Genomic DNA, 20,975 nt, shown 5'->3' on the forward strand with positions numbered 1-20,975 from the left:
ATGGTACCTATTAATTTTCAGGGATGTCTCAATTTCATGTTTTATCTTTTCATTAATATGGAAGAACTGGAAAGAAAAACGTAAAATAGAATGCATGCCAGATTTGACCTAGTAATATCGTTTTCCAGATCATTATGTGTTCTAAAAGGAAAGAAGGCTAGGCATTCTAATGTTTCAGTGTCAACACATCTGGAAGGCTTATGGTTAGAGCATTAGATATAGTTCTGTGCAAATTGCATCTCTTATTATGCAAATTACAAAAAATTGATGAATGAGAATTCATCGTATTCAGCTGGAAATGAGTCATATTGCATTCCCAAAGGGAAAATGTATTTGAAAAAGCTGAGAACTTCATTCTCTATAGCATTTAGAGGATTTTTTCAAAGTTAGTCAACTTGTATGAAGCTACTGAAGCTCACCCCAGAGGATTGGGTAATTAAAGCTTCTTATAAGCATTCCACTAAAAAATGCTGTGACAGGAAGGTAAAAACATTTGTCTTCCATAGTTAACAATTTGATGGATTTAATAAGGAAGGAGATAATAGACTTTGCAGCATAAACTAAAGAATGCTAGGCCCAGGAATATACGTTTGCTCTTGTAATTTCATACAAGGTCAACAGAATATTTAGAAAGATGCTATATAAAAGATCTTTCAGATAATTCCCCAGTAGATGATGAATTTTCTTGAATTTGTACCTCTGTGGGACAAAAGGTAGCGATTAAGAAATATATCTTATCCAATGTGCTGCAATGCAAACCTTTCAATGCTAACAGATAAAGTAAATTTGCATCTTATTTTTATAGTGGTATAAATCTTGCAATATTTGTATGGATTCATATATTTATTTAGGCTGTTTTAAACTTATTCATATAAACATTAAATAAAAGTATATATACACACACACACACTTTTGTTTACTTCCTCCTAATGCAGGTGTTTGGTGGTTGTGATAGGGAGCTATTGATAAAGAAATTGCATCCAAAACATTAAATAAGTGCAATTATCCAACTATAATCTTTTTCATTCATGGGAGGAAGGATATGATTTAAATAAATGTATTTATTTATATTTTATATTTCTTAACCACTCATCTCCCACAGAGAGGAGCTCTGGGCAGCGTGCAATGTCAATAAAATTAAACATTAAAATCAGAATAATTTAAGATTAAAAAGTTTAAAATAATAAAAACAACATTATAAAAAATTCAGAAGGTGAAGAATTCCAAGATGGTGGATTAGCAGTTGTTAATGCAGGCAGCTGGGGGATGGGGGGTGGGGGTTGGGGCAATCTCATGGGGCCAGTCAGTCCCAAGATTGTGTGGAGCTCTGTATTCTCCACATAAGGCTCCACAGCCAAGTTTTGACCCAAGTTTTGATTGGGGGCTTTCCTCACCTCAGTTCATCTGAAAATGCAAAATACATAATTTCTTCCACATTGCTAGGCCGCCATCATCAGGCTTATGCCAGTAGTCATTTTGCACTAACTGACGTTGGAATTTCAAATCTGGTGTTGGTATTCTGGGATGGCTCCACCTTTTCATTCTGATTGGTTGGGAGTCCCAGTATGTGTTTATTGGTTTGGCTTCGGGTGTATGGTCGGTTTTTCTCCACTAGGTGGCAGGGCTTCATCTTTGTGGCTGGTTTGAATATGATTTGGTTGGGATTTTTTTGTGCAATGTTTGGTCCATCTTCCACATATGGTGTCAAGATTCGTCTATCTATGAGAGCAGGTTTCCAAATAGTAGGCAGACGTGAAGTGTCATCCCGTTTATTCATGCAATATGGTCTTTTTTCCATTTCTATTGCTTCTCTGATTATCCTGCCATTGAGATGTTCTATTTTTGCAACTGTTTTTGTTTTATTAAAATTAATGTTGTGTCCTGTTGTATTTATATGTTGGACTTTATCCGATTCAGCAAATTATCTTATATATATTATCTTATATATATATTATCTAATATATATTATATATTCAGCAGGTTTGAAGAATTTGCTTGCTTTCTCTGCAACACATCTGAGACAGGAAAACTTTTCCTGAATAGCTGTCTAAGCACTACCAAATTTTCCTACTAACTGTCTAGATCTCTGATTTTCTGTTTTACAAGCAGGTACTCTTTTAATGTAGAATAAACAAAAAGAAAAGAGGGGCATAGAGGCAAAAAATATTTTTTTTTGTTTGAACTCACCACAGGTTGGTTGTAGTGCTCCAAAGACATTGTTACGACGTTGAGGCAAATTATAAAGGTGATAAAGATGTCCAAGTAGTGGCTGGTGCAGACTGAGTGGATGAGGAGGCGGACAGGGCAGTAGGTGGCATAGTACGGCAAGCGCTGTGCTTCTTCAGTGGAGGTAAGGGAGCAAATCAGAAAAAGGGTAGAAAAAAGGGAGTTCAGATTAGGACAGGTTTGTGTGTGTGTATGTATGTGTGTGTGTGTGTGTGAGAGAGAGAGAGTGGCACATGCAGAGAGAGAATTGAGAGAAAAGATGAAGAAGAAAGGGAAAGAATTGAAAGAAAAAAAGGAACAATAATTAAGGAAAGGAAAATAGGAAGCAATATTACAGAAATATAATAAAAGGAAGGGAAGAAAACAAAAAGGAAAGTAAATAGCAGAAAGGAAGAAAAAAGAGGAGAGCTATGAAACTTTTAGTCCTGAGAGTAAATCTAAGGGAAGGGGAAGATAAAGGGAGTGTTACAGGAATGAGGTGCATTCAAACAAATCTTTAAGATGAACAGGAGTGGAAGAGTTAGTGAGGTAAGGATGAGATAATTAAGGCCACACTTTCCTTTTAAAGCAAGGAGCTTCATTTATTTAAGAATCGCTGAGTAAGGCCATTTTTCTATTAGTGCTTTTACAGGCCTGTTAAACTGACGGCCTGCAGGCTGGATGCATCTCACGCAGGCCATGCCCACCCCGACTCGCAAAGGCAAAAAACATAGCAATACATCAGAATACATCCTATGATGTGATTGAGTTTGACATCCGTGCTTTAGAATAGTATAGTATAGTATAGTATACTATAGCAATAGTAGAATATAGTGTACTATAGCATAGTATTGTGTAGTATCACCCAGCTATTGTTGGACAGACTCTGTCCTCATTGCTCTTATCTTGACACAACAAAAATTAGATGAACTAAGTTATGCAATAAGTTCCTAATGTGGAAATGCACTAAGATGAAGTCTGTTAAAGTTGTAAAAAGGTCTGCAGCTTTCAGAGCCCAACAGAAAATAAACCCTTCCTCGAGATGAAGAAAGGAAAAGCTCATTAACATGTTTGGCTGCCCCTCAGCAAATTCCCATCACATGGTTCTAACATATGCACATATACATCAGGTTTATAATGAAATAAATTTTTTCTCAAAAAACCTTGGCCTTCAAACAAACAAAAAACCACTTAGGTTGATCCTTACTCCTACGCTTCTTCTCCAGGCGCCTCAAACGCTTTTCTTCCCGCCTCCGGGCCTCTTCGGCTTCTTGGTGTTGCCGACACTTGTGGAAATTCTCCACCACCACCCCTACAAACATGTTGAGCACGAAGAAGCTGACGATGAGTAAGAAAGAAATGAAGTAAAGTAGCATCCAAGGGTTGTTGTTGGTCACTGGCTGGAATGTAAATAAAAAGTAAAACAAGCAGCTGAGTTTAATAAGATTGACATTACAAAATGCATTATAATAAGGTGGTGGCATCGTTGTTTGCCAGCAAGTATTCTGTGAAATAAAAAAAGTTATGTTTCTATGGAATTCTTTGAAATCTCCACAGAATTGCAGTTAACCACTAGATATATTTTATGTAAGCCTCCATCAATGTGGTATTCTGCAGATAGTGGATGATATTGCTGGTCATAGTAGTTGAGAATGAAATCTAACCAGCAGAAAGGCAAACCATTTCTGAAATTGTTGCTAAAAACTGAAATATTTATATAAATTTGAGTGCCAGATGATGATACCTTTACATTAAAATGCTCTCTAAGTATGATGGAGAAAGGTTGAACTTTCATGTGTGCGATATGGAGATGATTATGTAACCAAATGAAAACCATAAACATGTCTGGCCATTGATAATGCCAGTACTGAAAAAGTAGTTTGCCTTTTTATGAAGGCATACAGGCAGTCCTCATTTAACATCCACTTGTTCAGTGACTATTCAGAATTATAACAGCACTGAATGAGGCCCTACTTATGATGGTTCCTTATACTTGTGGCCATTGCAGTGTCTCTGTGGTCCTGTCATCAGAACTTGGTGATTGGAGACTGGCTGTCATTTATAATGTTGCAGTGTCCCACAGTCATGTGATCTCCATTTTCACCCATCACTGCTGGCTTCTGACAAGTAAAGACAATGGGCAGCTGGCAGGAGGTTGCAAAAGACAATCAGTTCATTGTGGGATTCTGCAACTACTCAGGATCCACCTAAAGATGGCAGCTGGGGCTGCTAGAATTACCATCATAAGTCACATGATGTTGCACTTTATGACTGTGTCATTTAGCAACAGAGTTCCCAATTCCAATTATCACTGCCTGTAATAAGAGAGGACTGCCTGTACATAGTTAGATCAAGGAATGTGAGATGCATAAATCAAGGACAATGTGAAATCCTCAGAGTAGGGATAGTATACCAAGCATGATATTTTAGGAATAAATGAATGTAGGCAGTTTGAATAGACCACTGTATGTCATATGATTACAGAATATATTATTCAGAGACAGGGAAAGGAAGACATCCTAGGTGTGTGCTTGGTTATAGCCAAATGACACTGAGGAAGTCTATATGGTAGCAAACTGCAAGAGGTGCCAAATTTATTTATTTGTTAAATGTATTTGCCGCCTATCTTGCTCTGGGGCTATTCTAGGCAGCATATAACAATTAAAACAGAAAAATGAAAAGAAGCATAAACAGAACAGCAGCAAAATAATGGAACAATAGAATAAACGATGACAAAGAAAACAATGAGAATACAGAGATATGAGAATAAAAGATGGGCGGATAGGGAAACAGGGAGAATGGGGGGGAAATGCAGCACAAGGGAAACTAGGCTATTATTAATAGGTCCTTGGAATGCAAAGTTGGAGAAACAAAAAACAATCTGGAATTACAGAAAAAATTGGACTTGGCAAATGCAATGTTAAGCAGATAGGTAAATTGAATTTTGTGAAGATTATTCTTTGTTTACTGCTAACATATGCTTCAAGCAACATAAATACAGACTTTATGCATGGACATTACCAGATGGACAATACTGGAGTCAAGTAAACTGAAATCAATAGGAAATGTAAGATGGAAAAACACAATCCAATCAATAAGACTTTTCCAGATGCAGACTGTGAATTTACAGTATAAAATATATAGATTGAAGTTAAAAAGGGAATAGACTGCCAGCAAAATTGATCAGAAGGACATACACTCAGAACACAGGATCAATATAAAGATCAGATTCAGTATGCTAAATTATTTGAAAGTGAATCTAAGAACAAATTATTATCTTTCTGGAAAGAGATAAGAAATATATTGGAAACAGTAGTGGAAATAATTCCCAGATTTTTCCAATTTTCAAAGGGAAAAAAGAATAAGCTATTGGAATATTGAGTCAGTCTACTGGAGACCCAGTTCAGTGCAGCACCAGGCTATTTGAAGAAATTAGAAGACTCAGTTTTAGACTAGTCTTAGGGACAAAGCCAGGTGGATAACCTTGGGCCAGTCACATTCCCTCAGCCCTAGAAAGTAGGCAATGGCAAAATACTTTTCAAATCTTGCCAAGAAAACTGCAGGGATTTGTCAAGAAGTCACCTGTAGCCAATGCTGACTCCAAGGCACAAAATAAATATTGGAATAGTCAAAAATAAAAGATGGAAGCAACAAAAAAGTTGTAAACAACTGAAAATAAATTTCAGTATCTAGAAGGAAACTAAGTAAATCAAAAATTTCAACAAAAGAGGAAAATTATTTTAAGAAAATCAGAGGAAAATGTAGTAAAATAAGAAATTCAAGGTAATCACAGAAGAGAACATTGGAGAGATAGTAAAGAAAAATGAACAGACTATACTGAAATTCTTTACAATTAGATTACAGCATAGGAGGCCAAAAATCTACAAAGGGAGAATATTTCAGAAATCAACTACGCCAAAAAGTGAGATACAAGAGGTGACAAAATCACGCCAATCAGGAGAGCTCCAGACAGAGAAAAAAATATCCCCTGAATACTCCTCTCTGAAGAAGAGTTAATTAAAATGTTCACAACTCTACAGCAAGACATACTGCATGGCCTACAGACTAGAAAGGCTACATGGATTGCAGATTGAAAAATACATATGAACCAAGAGAAATGTAAAAGACTGAACAGATTATTGAATGAACTAATCCCCCAGAGAAGCATATTTATGTTTAATAATTTACGCAGAAGAATCCAGCCAAGCATAGACAAAAAATGTCAAATAGAGATAAGTTTCAGAAAAGGCAAAAGGACACATGGTTAAATACAGAACCTAAGATAGATAAATAGTGAATATAGGGTTTGTCTTTGTCTTATTAACTTAGCAAGGCTTTTGATTTTATAGATAATGAGAATATGGAATATTAACAATAATGCCGGACAGGATGCTGGAGAAATATAAAGGATTTCACTCTAGGAAGGAAGGCAATGACAAATTATTACAAGTTCAAGGATATTTTTGGACATGGCAAAAAAGCAAGAGAAAACAGGCAGATGCTTTCAGATAATGGATCTGGAGACAGTTACTATGAACGCCACAGTTGACAGTAAGAACCAATCAATCCTGGATCTAATAAAAACTGATTGTTCCCTTGATGCAATTGTCAGCAAATAGAAATGATATACATGGCCAAGTGATGCAAACAGATAATGGAAAGGAATAAATAATCATGGTTGGGGAGAATGTGGAAATGGGAGAATGGGGAAGTGGGAGGAAAACACAAAGGATTAAGTAGATGATAGGGATAAAGGAAATTATAGGGCTATACTTCAAAGAACCACAAGTTATTACTAGAGACCAATTGCAATACAATAAACTATATTTACTTTTCTCATTCTATAACCCCTCCCATTTTAAATAGATTTTTAAAAACATAAGAATGGTTTTGCAAATCTATGACCTTTTTGAAGAATATTCCTAAACTCTTTAGGAGTTTGTTTACAATATAAAAGAATATATTTCTATATCGTTGACTTGGTGTAGCAAAGCTGGGTAGCTCCAAAAAGTTATTGCTCATTTGTTGGTTCCTGACTTCCCCAATGACTTTGTTTGTGGGAAGCTGGTAAGGAAAGACTCAGTTATGTGACCATGGGATGCTGTGTGGGTCAGAAACCTTGGCCAACTTCTAAGTGTCTTCATCATGCTCACATGATGGTGGTGATGCTGTCATGGCCATAAATTGAAAGACTAGTCATAAGTATCACTCATTCAACAGTTGAAACAGTTGCTGAACAAGTGGTCATTAAATGAGGACCACCTTTAATGCATGTAGCCTGGGATAATGTTCTTCATTTATCTCTTACAAATGCATCTACGCTTTTTCAATCATATGATTCAAAATGACTTATAATATAACATACAATACATACAGGATAGTATAAGAAAGAGATAACTATCAAAATGAGCAGACATGTCAATAGTAATATTATCAATAATTTAATTTAATATAATCATTAAACTACCGTGCTTCCCCAAAAATAAGATCCTGTCTTTTGAACCCTGAAATAAGCGCTTGGCCTTATTGCCATGCACTCAAAAGCCCAATTGGGCTTATTATCAGGGGATGTCTTATTTTGGGGGAAACGGTATTTGTTTTGGGAATCTGCACCAAACTATTAGCTCATGTTCAGCTTGTGATTCACCAAGATCACTTCCTGTGGCCTTTGATTTTTCCTACCCAAATTAAGGACCTAGTATTTACCCCTGTTCCTTTTTGCTGTTTTCTGCCCACTGTTCCAGCCTGTTAACATCCTCTTAAATCATGATACTAGCCTCTGACCTTTGTATTTCCATATCCATGTGTCATCTGCACATCTGACTACTGTATTTTCTAAACACTTAGCCAGATCATATAGAACAGAATAGGTCCCAATGTTTTCTTCCAAGCTGATCAGGAGCTGGTAATGTAACAATTGGTTACAATTGTTCAACCATCTCTGTACCCATCTAATAATAACATGTCTAAACATCTTCCCTCCAACAAAATTTATCGCATATCATTAAACAAATTAATGTGAAACAAATTAATCCTCAGACTGGAAAGTCTTTAAAACTTTCCAGAGAAACTTTTATTTCATCAAACATGCAGTTTTTCCAAATTCATTACATGTCTTCATATTTGTATATTCCCCTATGTAAATAAGCATTTGTTTATTTATAAATGTAAATAAACATCCTTATAACTATTTGGAGGCTGGACTAGTAAATAGTTCTTTCAAAAGGCCTGTCAGAAATAAAACCATGTTGCTTTGTGAAGAGAACAAACAAAGATCACAGTGTGGGCGTAATATATCATCAAGACTGTCTGGTCCTATGTAGCCACCATCTGTTTTAGAAAGTGATCTGTTATTAAACTGAAGAGGAAAAGCATTAGATTGTAGCTGTCAGCCACAAGAACTTTCTTAGGATGGAAACCACTGCCAGAGAGTAGAAATCAGAAGATCATATCATGGGCTCCCAAAACATATGCCACAACTGTAAGACCACTAGGAGATAAAGAAGACAATGATTGTCTCACATTTTTATCAAACAAATAAGGAAAAAAGTGTTAGAGATTTTATCCTTGTTAGTTACCTGAAAGATAATGTGCTTCTGGTATAACAGTGGTATCCACAACAAATTTGAAAAGTTATGCCCAAATGGGAGAACGGGAAGTACCAACATAATAATATACATACATATATATGTGTGTTCTCTCCCTCTGAATCATTATGGTATGGTGTGGTATGGTATGGTATGGTATGGTATGGTATGGTGTGGTGTGGTGTGGTGTGGTGTGGTGTGGTGTGGTGTGGTGTGGTGTGGTGTGGTGTGGTATGGTATGGTATGGTATGGTATGGTATGGTATGGTATGGTATGGTATGGTATGGTATGGTATGATATGGAGTGGTGGGCTGCAAATTTTTTAACAACTGGTTCTCTGCCCTAATGACTGGCTGGGTGGTCATGTGACTGGGTGGGTGTAGCCAACTTGACACAGACAGCCATTAGGATTCTTACTTGCCCTTGCCACAGGAACAGAAAGAGCAGCTCTTGCTGGGAGAGCATCTTGCGCAGCACCAAAATTTAGCAGCCGTGAGCAGCTGCTTTCCTCTAAGTCCTGGATCTGGAAAGCACTGTGGCAGAGAGAAGCAGCTGGGTTGAATGCTGCTTCTCTCCGCTGCAGCACTTTCTGGATGGGACTTCTTACAGGACCCAAAGCAGTGGCTCATGGCTGCTAAATTTTGCTGTGCTGTGCTCTCCCAGAAAGAGCAGTGGCTGAGAGAAGCAGTCACTGACCTGAAGAGCACGTGGAGTGGTTCCATGTGTTCTCCGGGTTGGAAGCGATTTCTCTCTGCCACTGTTCTTGCTGGGAGAGCGCAGCACAGCGAAATTTAGCAGCCGTGGGTTGCCGCTTTGGGTCCTGTAAGTCCCATCCAGACTTACTCTCCGCTGCGGCAGAGAGAAGCAGCCGCTGACCCAGAGAGCACTGAAGCAGCTCCGTGAGTGATCGAGGCTTGCCCAACACCAAGGGCTGGAAGAAGCGGCTGTAAGAACTGAGAGACGCCAGAGATTCAACCCAGCTGCTTCTCTCCACTGCAGTGCTTTCTGGATGGGACTTCTTATAGGTAAGAAGGGCAAGTGGCGGCATGTGGGTGGAAGCCCCAGGGAAGGCCAGAGCCAGGGACTGGCACATCCTCTGATTCGAGACAAAGGCGGAAGAATGACAAGAGCCAGGTCTGAAAGGCAGCCGAGCCTCACTGTGTCCATCCCGAGGCAGATTACCTTCGTGAGCAGCCGCGGTGAGGATAGCGAGCAAGATGCAGAGATCAGCTGTACCCTGTGACCAGCGTGGTAGCCATGGTGAAGGCAGGCAAGTGGGTGAGGTGTGGAGATCAGCTGGGCAGCGTGGTCTGGGCAAATGAGCCAGAAAGTAGCTGGGCACAGGTGTGACTCTAGCCACTGGCCAAGACAGGTGAGATGAGATAGGGAGAGGTGGGGCAAAGTGGGGCAGGGTGAGGCGGAGCGGGGTGGGGTGGGTGGGGCCAGACAGTGGTGGGATTTGCCGGTTTGCCGAACTGTGCAGAATTGTAACAACCGGTTCGCCTGAATTGGTCTGAACTGGCAGAAGCCCACCTCTGATGGTATGGTATTGTATGGTATGGCATGACATGACATGACATGGCATGGCAGGCCATCCAGTCTGCCTAACAGTCCAGTTCAAAACAATATGAAAGATAAAGGTGTGAGGTAACTTCTCTACCTGTTGATCTACAGCCACAGCATCCAGTCCATTGTACATAATATTAACCCAGCCATCTTTGGAAGCCAGAACAAAGAGTGACATCAAAGCCTGAAATATATGAGATTGTCACATAGTTTTATGCATTTATTTGCATTTTAAAAGATAAAAATGACAGTAGTCTTTAGTTTCTTCGCCAAATCCACCACACAGCACATCCATTAAGAAAACACACAAAGGTGCTAATGAATTCTGAGATAATTTATTGTGTATATAAACAGGGGAATAAATGAATCAGAAATATAAAGCATCCCACATAAAACCCCCCAGAGTTTATCCTTTTAAAGGTCCCTATATCCTAAAACTCAGCAGTTTTCCTGAGCAACCATATTCATGCCTCAGCAATTTTTTTTCTGAAAAAGGTGTTTCCTAATATCTTGTCTAAACCTCTGACTCTCAATGTCCTTCCCTGTTATTCCTATATAGCTGTTTTCCCCACACCTGACTGATTTTTTTTTTTTTAACATTTGAAAACTGCTAGCAGGTTTCTGAAGGTAGCGTAGTATAAATAATTAAACAGAATATATAAGATAAATTAAATGGCAAATCAGAGATGTGGACATGTGATAGAGTGTAATAAGAAGGTGGATTCCTAGGAGGGAGGGGGTGCATTCCAGAGGAGTAAAAAGCAACTTAGTCCAGACACTATATGTGAAAGAAAGAGGGTGAAGAGAGCCATTCTCTAAAAATTCACCAAATATATTGTAGATGCAGATAGTAGTGTGTTCAGTTTGACAAGATTTTGTCCATAGGCGTGAAACAAAAAAAGCATTCAGCTTGGAAGAATCACCATATGTCATTCTTGGTTGCCAGTGCAAACCATTGTTAAATGAACAGTCATAGGTCAAGGACTACTTTTTTGATCCACTTACTGTAAATACTGTATCCAATATAATTTAGGCCTGATTTAAGACAAAGTTAAGCACTATTTACATGGCCACTACGTACAATATGAAGCTAATATGTTCATTCTTTATTTAACTGGATTGCTATATCGCGCAGGGGATTATGGGAGTGACGGGCGCTCCCATGTGACTCCTCTCCTACACGAGCTGCATTGACTTCCAGTGGACTTCCGGGTGCACTTCAAGGTGTTGGTGATCACCTTTAAAGCACTCCATGGCTTAGGGCCGGGGTATTTACGGGACCACCTTCTGCCACCAATTGCCTCCCACCGGCCAGTTCGCTCCCACAGAGAGGGCCTCTTCAGGGTGCCGTCGGCCAGACAATGCCGGCTGGCGACCCCCAGGGGGAGAGCTTTCTCTATGGTGGCACCTACCCTCTGGAACAATCTACCCCCAGAGATACGAGTGATCCCAGACCTCCGGACTTATCGTTGGGCCCTTAAAACCTACTTTTTTCAGTTAGCCGGGCTGTCCTGATTTTATGGTTGGTTTTTAAAATTTGATATTGATTTTAATTGAAATGTTTTAAATTATGGGCCAAACTTTATTTAAATTATTTTAAATCTATTTTAACTTTTGTGTACAAATGTTTTATTTTGGCTGTTCACCGCCCTGAGTCCGAAAGGAAAAGGGCGGTATAGAAATCTGAAAAATAAAAATAAATAAAATAAATATTCCTTTAATAACAAAAATATTGATTATTGCATTGTATTTTGACCAAGGAAAAATGTGGCTGAAGGATTGTCTGAAAATTAACGTATTAAACAGCTACATACATAAATATTGTCTACTGAAACCAAAGAGAAGTGTTTAACGATGCCTCTTTGTCATTCTGATTAACTGGCCTCTACGAAGAACACTCATTTTCTACAAATGTAACAAGAAATAATTTGAAGATAACCTAAGCAAAATAATACTATGATTAGGAATTTGTGAAGGCATCTAAATATTTGAAGGTACAACCCTGCTACAGATGACTCTTAAGTAGGTCTAATATACCTTGGAGGATTCTATATTTACCTGGCCCAGATTGTCAAAGTTGTATTTCTGATGCACCCATTTGTAATTGGCAGCCATGCAGTCAGACCTATTTGTGATATTTCGGATATCAACACCTAGGCAATGGTAGAATTTTCCTTTGAAAAGCTACAAGAAAAAGGGATTTTGTCAGACATTGAAAGAATAAAAGGATAAGAGATTGCTATATGAACGGCATGGTGACCTAATGGTGAAGATGCTCGCCTCCCACTCAGAAGGTTAAGAGTTCAATTCTAAGTAGTGGAAGATGTTTCTCTCCTAGAGTACAAAGAAAAAATATCTGCTGTGAACTCTGCATTGTGTCAGGAAGGGCATCCAGCCAGTAAATGCTCAGCTCCATCCAATCGCTCCAACTCTATAGGGATTACAGTGTTGAGAAAAAAAAAAGGGGGGGGGGAGAGGGGGAAGATTGGTGTTATATGTTTGAAGTGTCAGGTCATTTTTCTTACTTTTGTTTGGAGTACTCAGCTGGGAACGGAAAAGGAAGGCCTCTAAAAGGGAAATCACTTCTATTCTCCATTCCTAGTTCCAAAAAATAGCCTAAAATCCACCACAGAACAGTAATTTGGCAATGACTTTGGGGGATTAAAAATTGAGAATAGGAGCAGTTTGCCTCATAGAGTCCTCCCATTCCCATCTTTACCCAGCAAACATCAATAACAATATTTTATATTTAAATAAAGAAAAGACTAAAACAAATTGGCTGTAGACATTTCACTGCCAGAAGGCCAAATTGAAGCATATGCCCACCCTATGAAAATCCATAAAGACTATTTTGTAAGAAGAACAACTATTTGCTGCACTTCTTACACTTATACAAAATGCACTTATACATTTTGAAGTTGTTCCTCCTTGAAATTGGTAATACAGACTCTGGTATATTTTTATATACCCACTCTTGCAGAAGTAGATCAAAATAAAGAGAATACCATTTCTTTCCATCTCTAAACAGCTGTTGGAGGATGCTTGAAATGGGGGGGGGGGGGTTCAGAGAAATAAAAGTTTTTTAAAAAATAAATGGTTGTCTCAAGATATCTCATTTCTGACCAGACATCATTTCAGAACTGAGTCCTACAATCCAACTACATCTTATTGTGGTTCAAAATCCAAACCCTAATATCTTGTTAGTTTGAAACCTGTTCCTTCTTTACAGCACGTGGGAAATAGATCAAGAAGTAAAGCCATTAAAATGATGGACCGGTTCATTTCCAAGAGTTTTTTCCTGTCGTGCTTTTTTTAGACCACATTATTCTCCAGCCACTATTAGAGATCCACCTTTGTATTAAGGCAGAAAGAAAATAGTCTAAACTAATGGTACTGCAGAGATAGAGAAAAGTTTGAAGCATCTCTTTTGACGTACAGTATATGCACTGTGCCGATTTTGAACTATTATTACATGTGGGAAATTGGACATGTTGATTACTGATAAATGTTAAGTTGGGGAAACAAGGGCAGCCCAGAAATGGAACCCTATTCATACATTCTATCGTTAAGAATGTAGGAGTGGCAGGATTTGGGGTGAAGTTAAAAGAGGGATCAGCCTAGAATCCCTATGTAGCCACAAGCGAACTAAGTCCAACCCCCTTTGAATTTTGCGGATCCTTATCTAACTCCAAGAAGGTGCTAACCATTGCTTGAGAAGATTCCTATGCATAGGCATGATTAGCAATAAGTCTTGCTAATGCCTTGATGGTTCATGCCTGACAAAGAAAGACCAAAGATAAGAACTGGGAGAGTTGGAATTCCAACACATATAATGGGCACCAGGTTAGGGAAATCCATTTCAAACCATACTTTTCAAAAGCGTTTGAAACTGTAAAACAAACAAACAACCACCCCATTAATAACAACAAATACTGTATATGCCTACAATACTTTGGTATATTAGTGAATACCATACCTGCACTCCAAGAATTCCAAAGATTATAAAGAAAGCACAGCAGATGAGGACAATATTTCCAATAGGCTTGAGTGATGAAATGAGAGTTTCAACCACCAGCTTCAAACCTGGAGCACGGCTGATGACCCTGAGAAAGGAGCACTATGAGAGCTATAGGATAGAACCTAATACTTCACTTTCCATGTGAAGTATCATACCAAGAGAATTTGCTTTGCAGTTCTGCAACATGGTTGGCTTGGGAGATCTCGCCTTAACAAATCCAACCAAAAGTTAAACTTCAAGCAACTTACCAGATAGTAAACCTCTCTTAAAACTAGAAAAAAGTAACTAAAGAACTAAAGGATTGAATGTCTATGAAGGAAATTACTTTTAAAAGCTATTTTTTCTCCAAGGGCTAACCTGAACAGTCAGGTTGCCTATGGTCCATATTGACCAGCAATGATTTTTAAGGAGTAGAAATGGGTGATATTGTCTTGTGTGCCCACAGGAAATATGACTTCTGGATAAATTTTCTGGTCCATTTTCCAAGTACAGATAATCCGTGAGTGATAACAATTCATGCTATAACCATAAATAACAGGGAATTATAATGGGATCTTGGAGTTTCAGCTTCCCTCAGTCATATGAACATGATATCTGATGTTCCTTGACAGCTTCCCATAAGCAAAATCAAGGGAGAAGCCTGCAAGAAGTCAGATGTTGCCATCATGTGAGGTCTTTGTTTAACCATAGCAACTTGGACTACAGGAATAGCTGTCCCTAAACAATACAATCATGTGACATCATGCCTTAGACCATGTCACTCAGTGACTGAATTGTTGGTCACAATTGCTGTTGTAACTTGAGTACTACTTATAGTGTTTTCCTGCATCCGGTGGCTCAAAGCTTTGCTATATGGATTGCCTGCTGCATTGCTTTTAATAGGCCAACACTTTGGCTACTTTGTAGAAGTAGGGATACCTGCTCCCCATGCATTTCTTGCTTTTCCTGAATAATAGTTGCTTCTGGGTACATTACAAAAGGTCTACTTATTTAATGAGTGTAATGCTTTGCCTTAGATGCTAAATACTTCTGGCTTGAAACTTGGCAGGAATACTGTTTTTTAATTGCTATTCTTTTCCCCAGGGCTACCTATTTTTGTGCTGGGCTGTATTTCTTTATTAATTACCCCACTGATGCACCATTTCATCTTTTTGCCATTTATTGGAGTCACTCCCTGGTTGAAAGGTTATAAATAGATCAATAATAAAACAATCAATTTTGATTACTTTGAAGGCAAAAGATAATATCCATACTTGTGTGTTAAATGGTTGGTTCTCTAAGCTTGGCTTTTTTCTTACAGACATTTTGTTATCAGGCTATGTAACATCATTAGTGCAACCAAGATTATCAAGGCAAGCATACGGTATAAACTAAGAGCCTCGGTGGTGCAGCAGACTAAAGTGCTGTTAAGTGCTAGCACTTAGCTGCCAGCTGCCTGCAATTAGTGCAAGTTCCAATCTCACCAGGCTCAAGGTTGACTCAGCCTTCCATCCTTTCGAGGTAGGTAAATTGAGGACCCGGATTGTGGGGGCAATAAGCCAACTTTGTATAGAACAACACCGCTTAGGGGGGGCCGAAAGCCCTAATAAGCAGGTATATACAAAAAAGTATGCAGACTATTGCTATAATGCATTGTAAGCCGCCCTGAGTCTACGGAGAAGGGCGGTATATAAATTGGATAAACAAACAAACAAACAAACAAACAGACAGACAGACAGAAAATTTCACTCTCACATCCACTGATGATCTTACCTAGTCTGGTAATGAAATATCTGTAGGAAAACAACCAGCTCAGAGACCACTATTACACAATGAGAATAATGATCGATGACTAGCAGAGGTGAACAAAATTCAAACCTTCATCTCTATGGTCAAAACAGGTACGATGGCAGCATTGCAATCCAAGCCTAACCTCTTCTATGTTTGTATGTGTGATACTTGGATTGTGATACCATATCTAGTATCTTGCCTGTATTGACCCCTGTTGTGGATGCTGATGTGTCAAAAGACAGTGGAAAACGTAATTATTTAAAAAGCTGTTTCTTTACAGCAACTTAAAATAACATGCCATGATAAGATAGAAATATTTCTTTTAATATCACACCAACACTTCTATAACAGGAACATAACTGAGATTCAGAGGGGGAATATAAAGAAATAAAAAATAAGTAAACGTAGGCAAGAATCCTGGAGAAAAATGCTCTACCAATGAATTTTAAAGAATTCAGTGAAGACACCCCCCCCAGTCCCCATATGTTTCCTCTTAAATGGAAGCAAATTGATTAATATATTGAAAAATTTGAGAATAATTGTCCTTAGACACAACATGGGTTTAAGAGACGTGGTCAGAAGCATGGTTGAATGCAAAAACCCTCTTGGCTCTAATGTTAAGAAGAATCAAAGCCTTCATCACAACTGTATACTATCAGATGCAAAGACACCATGCCGGAAAGGCTGACATCCACTTTTATAAAGGAAGGATTCAAGATAATTGAGGGCTATTTTTTAAAATAGTCGATTCTTTAAATTGCTGTTCCTTACACCAGCTGTTAAGATCACCATTCTTAATTAAATACATGCAGAAGTAACAGCTACAATTTATACAAGTAATGTTAAGTCAGAAAAGATTGATTTAGTTAAGGGCATAAGGCAGGGTGGCCTCTCTTCCCGTCACTATCTGACATTGTAATTGAATTACATGAACTTGGGAAATATTTGGGGCCAGCAATAAAAATGACAATATTTTCTAAGTTATTATCTTTATTTCAAATGTTGCTGGGCAAATGTCCAAACGCAACATGTAATAAAGTGGTAAAAGTTAATCAATGAGTTTATTCATAATAATAATACATCCAGGTGTTTAAAAAAAATCAGACAAGCAATCTACCTAGGGAAAACTGGAAACCTCCTAATTCAAAGTTATATTGCACAGTATTCCAAATATTTTTAACAAATAAATAGCTTTAAAGAGAATCCACAAATTTCATGGAATTTCCTTAGGAAATTGATTTTTACCAAGCAATCTCTCCCCCTCCCCCATCAAACTGAACAATAATTAAATCTATTCACAATCACTGAAAATTTGCATTTCTGCAAATGACAATATTTATGAACATAGGAGTAGTAATATTTTTTTTCTTTTAAGATATTTGCCTTAAATTAAATTCTGATGGGATTAGCCCATCCCACCCACGCTGGCAGTATGGTCATGCTGTGGAGCCCATCAGGCAAAGAATTTCAGCTGGTGGACTCCAGAAGAAGAGCCTATTCTGCAGTGACTCCCACCCTCTGGAACACCCTGCCCTCCGAGGGGAGATCCTCCCTTTTTGCTTTCTGAAAGATCTTGAAGACATGGATGTGCCATCAAGCCTGGGCCCCCAATGGGATCATATGGCATTTTGGAGGTGGCATTTTGGAGTAAATAACACCCCACTTCCTCCCTGTATGCACTTGGCTCTCATCCTGGTTAGTTTTATTTCAATTGAAATTTAAATTTATGATCTTTATTTATTGCTTTAATGTTTTAGTGCATTTTAATTGAATGTTTGGAGTCACTTCTGGTGAGATAGGTGGCATACACATTTAATTAATTAATTAATTAATTAATTAATAGAGTAAATAAACGTTGTTGCCTTAATTTCAAATAGTGGCTGATTTTTTTTTTCATAGTCCTTACACCTAGTCAACCTTGGCTGCTCTAAAAATCTGAAGCAGAGTCAAATTTGCCTAATATGGAGATGGGGATTACCAGAAAATCCATCGACCAAATTAGGAGTTGAGGTAAACAACCCTGAAGAAGGCAATGGTAACTCATTTCTCTATTGTTAGCAAGAAAACCCTGTGTACGTCCAAGAAAACACTAGGAGCTGAGTTTGATTTGAGAGAGGCTTTACCTTACTAAATGCTTTTATTTGGCCAAACACATGAGAGAAAATAAAATGTATTTTGAAATTTTCAATGCAGGGTTATTATATAGGTTAGGTCTATTTTTTTGGATCTTACCTTAGGGGGCGTAAAGTGCGCAGAAGTCGGAGGACTCTTAGCACTCCTAGGATTTTGGCTCCTCCAGCAGAGGCTACCGAAACTACGATATCAATAATGGATACAAACACCAAAAAGCCATCCAAGATATTCCAACTACTGCGTAGGTAGGCCTGTTCTCCAAAATACAGACCAAGAGATACTACCTAGAAAAGATTAAGGACTGTATGAGCATGTGAAATGAAACCATGAATCAGTAAAGCCAAATCACATCTCTAGTGAGGTACACTTCCAATTTCTCAAAAATGGATTCATTAGGTCATGGAATCCATTGTAATAATGACAGGTAAAGAATTAATGTAAACACAATAACCAACTGCGCCAACATGCTGTTCATCTCTTTCAGCAGAATAAATTTTGAGGAAAAGAGGAATTAGAATTAGAAGCTTTGACTAGTTCCTCCAAGAAATATCTTCTATAAAGTTATTAACCAACTTCAAGATGCTGATGACCTTATTCCCTCTTATTGTACACAACTTTTCATCTTCATAAAGATGATTATACATTTTAGATAAGTAAGAGTAGATATGAAATGTTTACAGATTCAGTGTGTAGGAGGAAATTGAAAAAAGAAGCTCCAAGACCATGCTAAATATTTATTCATTTTTATTTTTCGATTGAAATGGATTTTCTCTTATTCAAAGAGGAATAAATAATTGGGGAGAAGCATCATTGAAATGTGCAAGATTTTAACTTCTTTCCGTCCAAAGATCTGGCTTTTTCCCTCTGCCAAGGGCTTCTTTCTAAATTAATTCTAGCTAATTGTGAATCATGTATTGAACTTGATAATAGTAGTTAAACAACTACTAAATCTATTTCTTTATCTGTTGAAATGAATGCAAACAAAGCCAATTCATAATGAAGGTAATCCTTTCTCAACAGAATGTTTTCCCTTTTCACAGCACTGAAAAATTCTGTGACACCATCCAGTGAAAATAATTGTGAAAATGGCACTCCTTTTCCACTTAATATATTAGTTGAGCCAGCACAGCAAGGATGACTTGGCAGTGGGTAACTTACCTTCAGTGTCATCTCAGCAACAAAGATTGCTGTGAAGATGTAATTGGACACCGTGAGGAAGATTCTCTCCTAGAACAATCAAAGACAGCCTCAAAATAGATATAATAAGTATCTTTCCATTTAAATTATTGTAACAGGCTTGGGGAAATGGTACTTATGCTAAGGTTAAGAATTGCTATGATTGAAAATACAGTGTTTTGGAGTATGTTGCCTCAAAAGCATCTCCCAGCCCAGTATTTTAAATAATTTGCTTTGTTCTCTCCCTGTGTAATCATACAATTAAATTCCTTTTAGGCAGAAATGCATTTGTATCAACCAGCAACTAAAGTTTTTTTTTTCTTATTTGGGCACAAATGTCTTAAAAAATATAAATACAAATATATTATCTGTATTATTATACCCTCTTGGTCACACTACACAGGCATGCACAAGGAGATGGGCCTCATCTTTCAGATCTGTTTTTATGGGAGTCCAGTCATTAAGCATGAATAGAAGCAAGAACAGTCTTCTATCACTTGAATAATATTTATATCCATATGATCTTTATTACCCTCTGAAACAAATGTCTCTGGATATTTCCCAACAGCATAAAGTGAATTATTAGAATTAAACCCAGTTATTGTATTCGGTACTATTTAGAGGCTGAAGAAAGCATTTATGAGTTTCTAACTCCTAAAATTACTCTACCCTACTCATTATTATACAAAGCTACTCACTGTGCTCCTCTGTTCAATCTCAGGTCTCTCCAAGGCAATAGTAACACAGTTCAAGAAAATGAAGGCCAGGACGATATAATCAAATAGTTTATGAGCAATGATAGTTTGGCAGAGAATGCGAAATCTGGAAAACAGTTGGTTCTAAACTATGAAAAGTTATCTATGAATATATGTACAATGGACATATCATGGTCATAGCAGGCTTCCCCATGCATCCCAGTTCACATTAACAAAATTTGGTGGCAGACCCACAAGTTTTAAAACACATCCTCTTCAGACATTTGTTTCATTCCCAAAAGGTTTAATACAACTATTTTATACTGAACAAACTCCTCCTGGTGATATCATCTCATCCTTACAAACATCACTTCATCCTCAATAACCTAAAAATATTCAATTTTTGACTAGAAAAAAGCTGTGCATAAATGGTTGACAGAGACACCTGGAAGATTTAAAGGAAGTAGGGCAAACAGGATGGAAAAGGGTATGACATTAAACTTTAGATGTTAACCAAAATTAAAAAATAGAGAGTTAGGGGCAGTCCTCAACTTCCTCAATGCAGTCCTCAATTCACCAGAATTGAGCCCAAAATTTTTGTGGCTAAATGTCACTTAACATTTGTTAAGTGAATTTTGCCCCAATTTGTGATATTTCTTGCCACCACTGTTAAGTGAATCACTGCAGTTGTTCAGTTAGCAACATGGTTGTTAAGTGACTCTGGCTTCCCCATTGACTTTGCTTGTCAGAAGGTCGAAAAAGATGACCATGGAACTCTAGGACACTGCAACTGTCATAAATACGAACCAGATGCCAAACTTCTGA

At 37.9% G+C, this 20,975-nt stretch overlaps 1 protein-coding gene across 1 annotated transcript in view; it reads right to left on the minus strand.

Annotated features, from left to right (window-relative positions):
* Positions 1-20,975, minus strand: part of CACNA1I (calcium voltage-gated channel subunit alpha1 I) — a 359,066-nt gene that overhangs the window by 29,388 nt on the left and 308,703 nt on the right. The window contains 8 exon segments of the mRNA XM_070947665.1: positions 2,188-2,339; positions 3,413-3,605; positions 10,453-10,542; positions 12,417-12,542; positions 14,335-14,461; positions 18,379-18,563; positions 19,438-19,506; positions 20,154-20,277. Of these exon segments, the coding sequence (XP_070803766.1) occupies positions 2,188-2,339; positions 3,413-3,605; positions 10,453-10,542; positions 12,417-12,542; positions 14,335-14,461; positions 18,379-18,563; positions 19,438-19,506; positions 20,154-20,277 (1,066 nt within the window).

The sequence above is a fragment of the Pituophis catenifer genome, unplaced genomic scaffold (assembly GCF_029215685.1).
Source record: "Pituophis catenifer annectens isolate HBS135680 unplaced genomic scaffold, rPitCat1.0.hap2 SCAF_7, whole genome shotgun sequence".
NCBI classification, from domain to species: Eukaryota; Metazoa; Chordata; class Lepidosauria; order Squamata; family Colubridae; genus Pituophis; species Pituophis catenifer.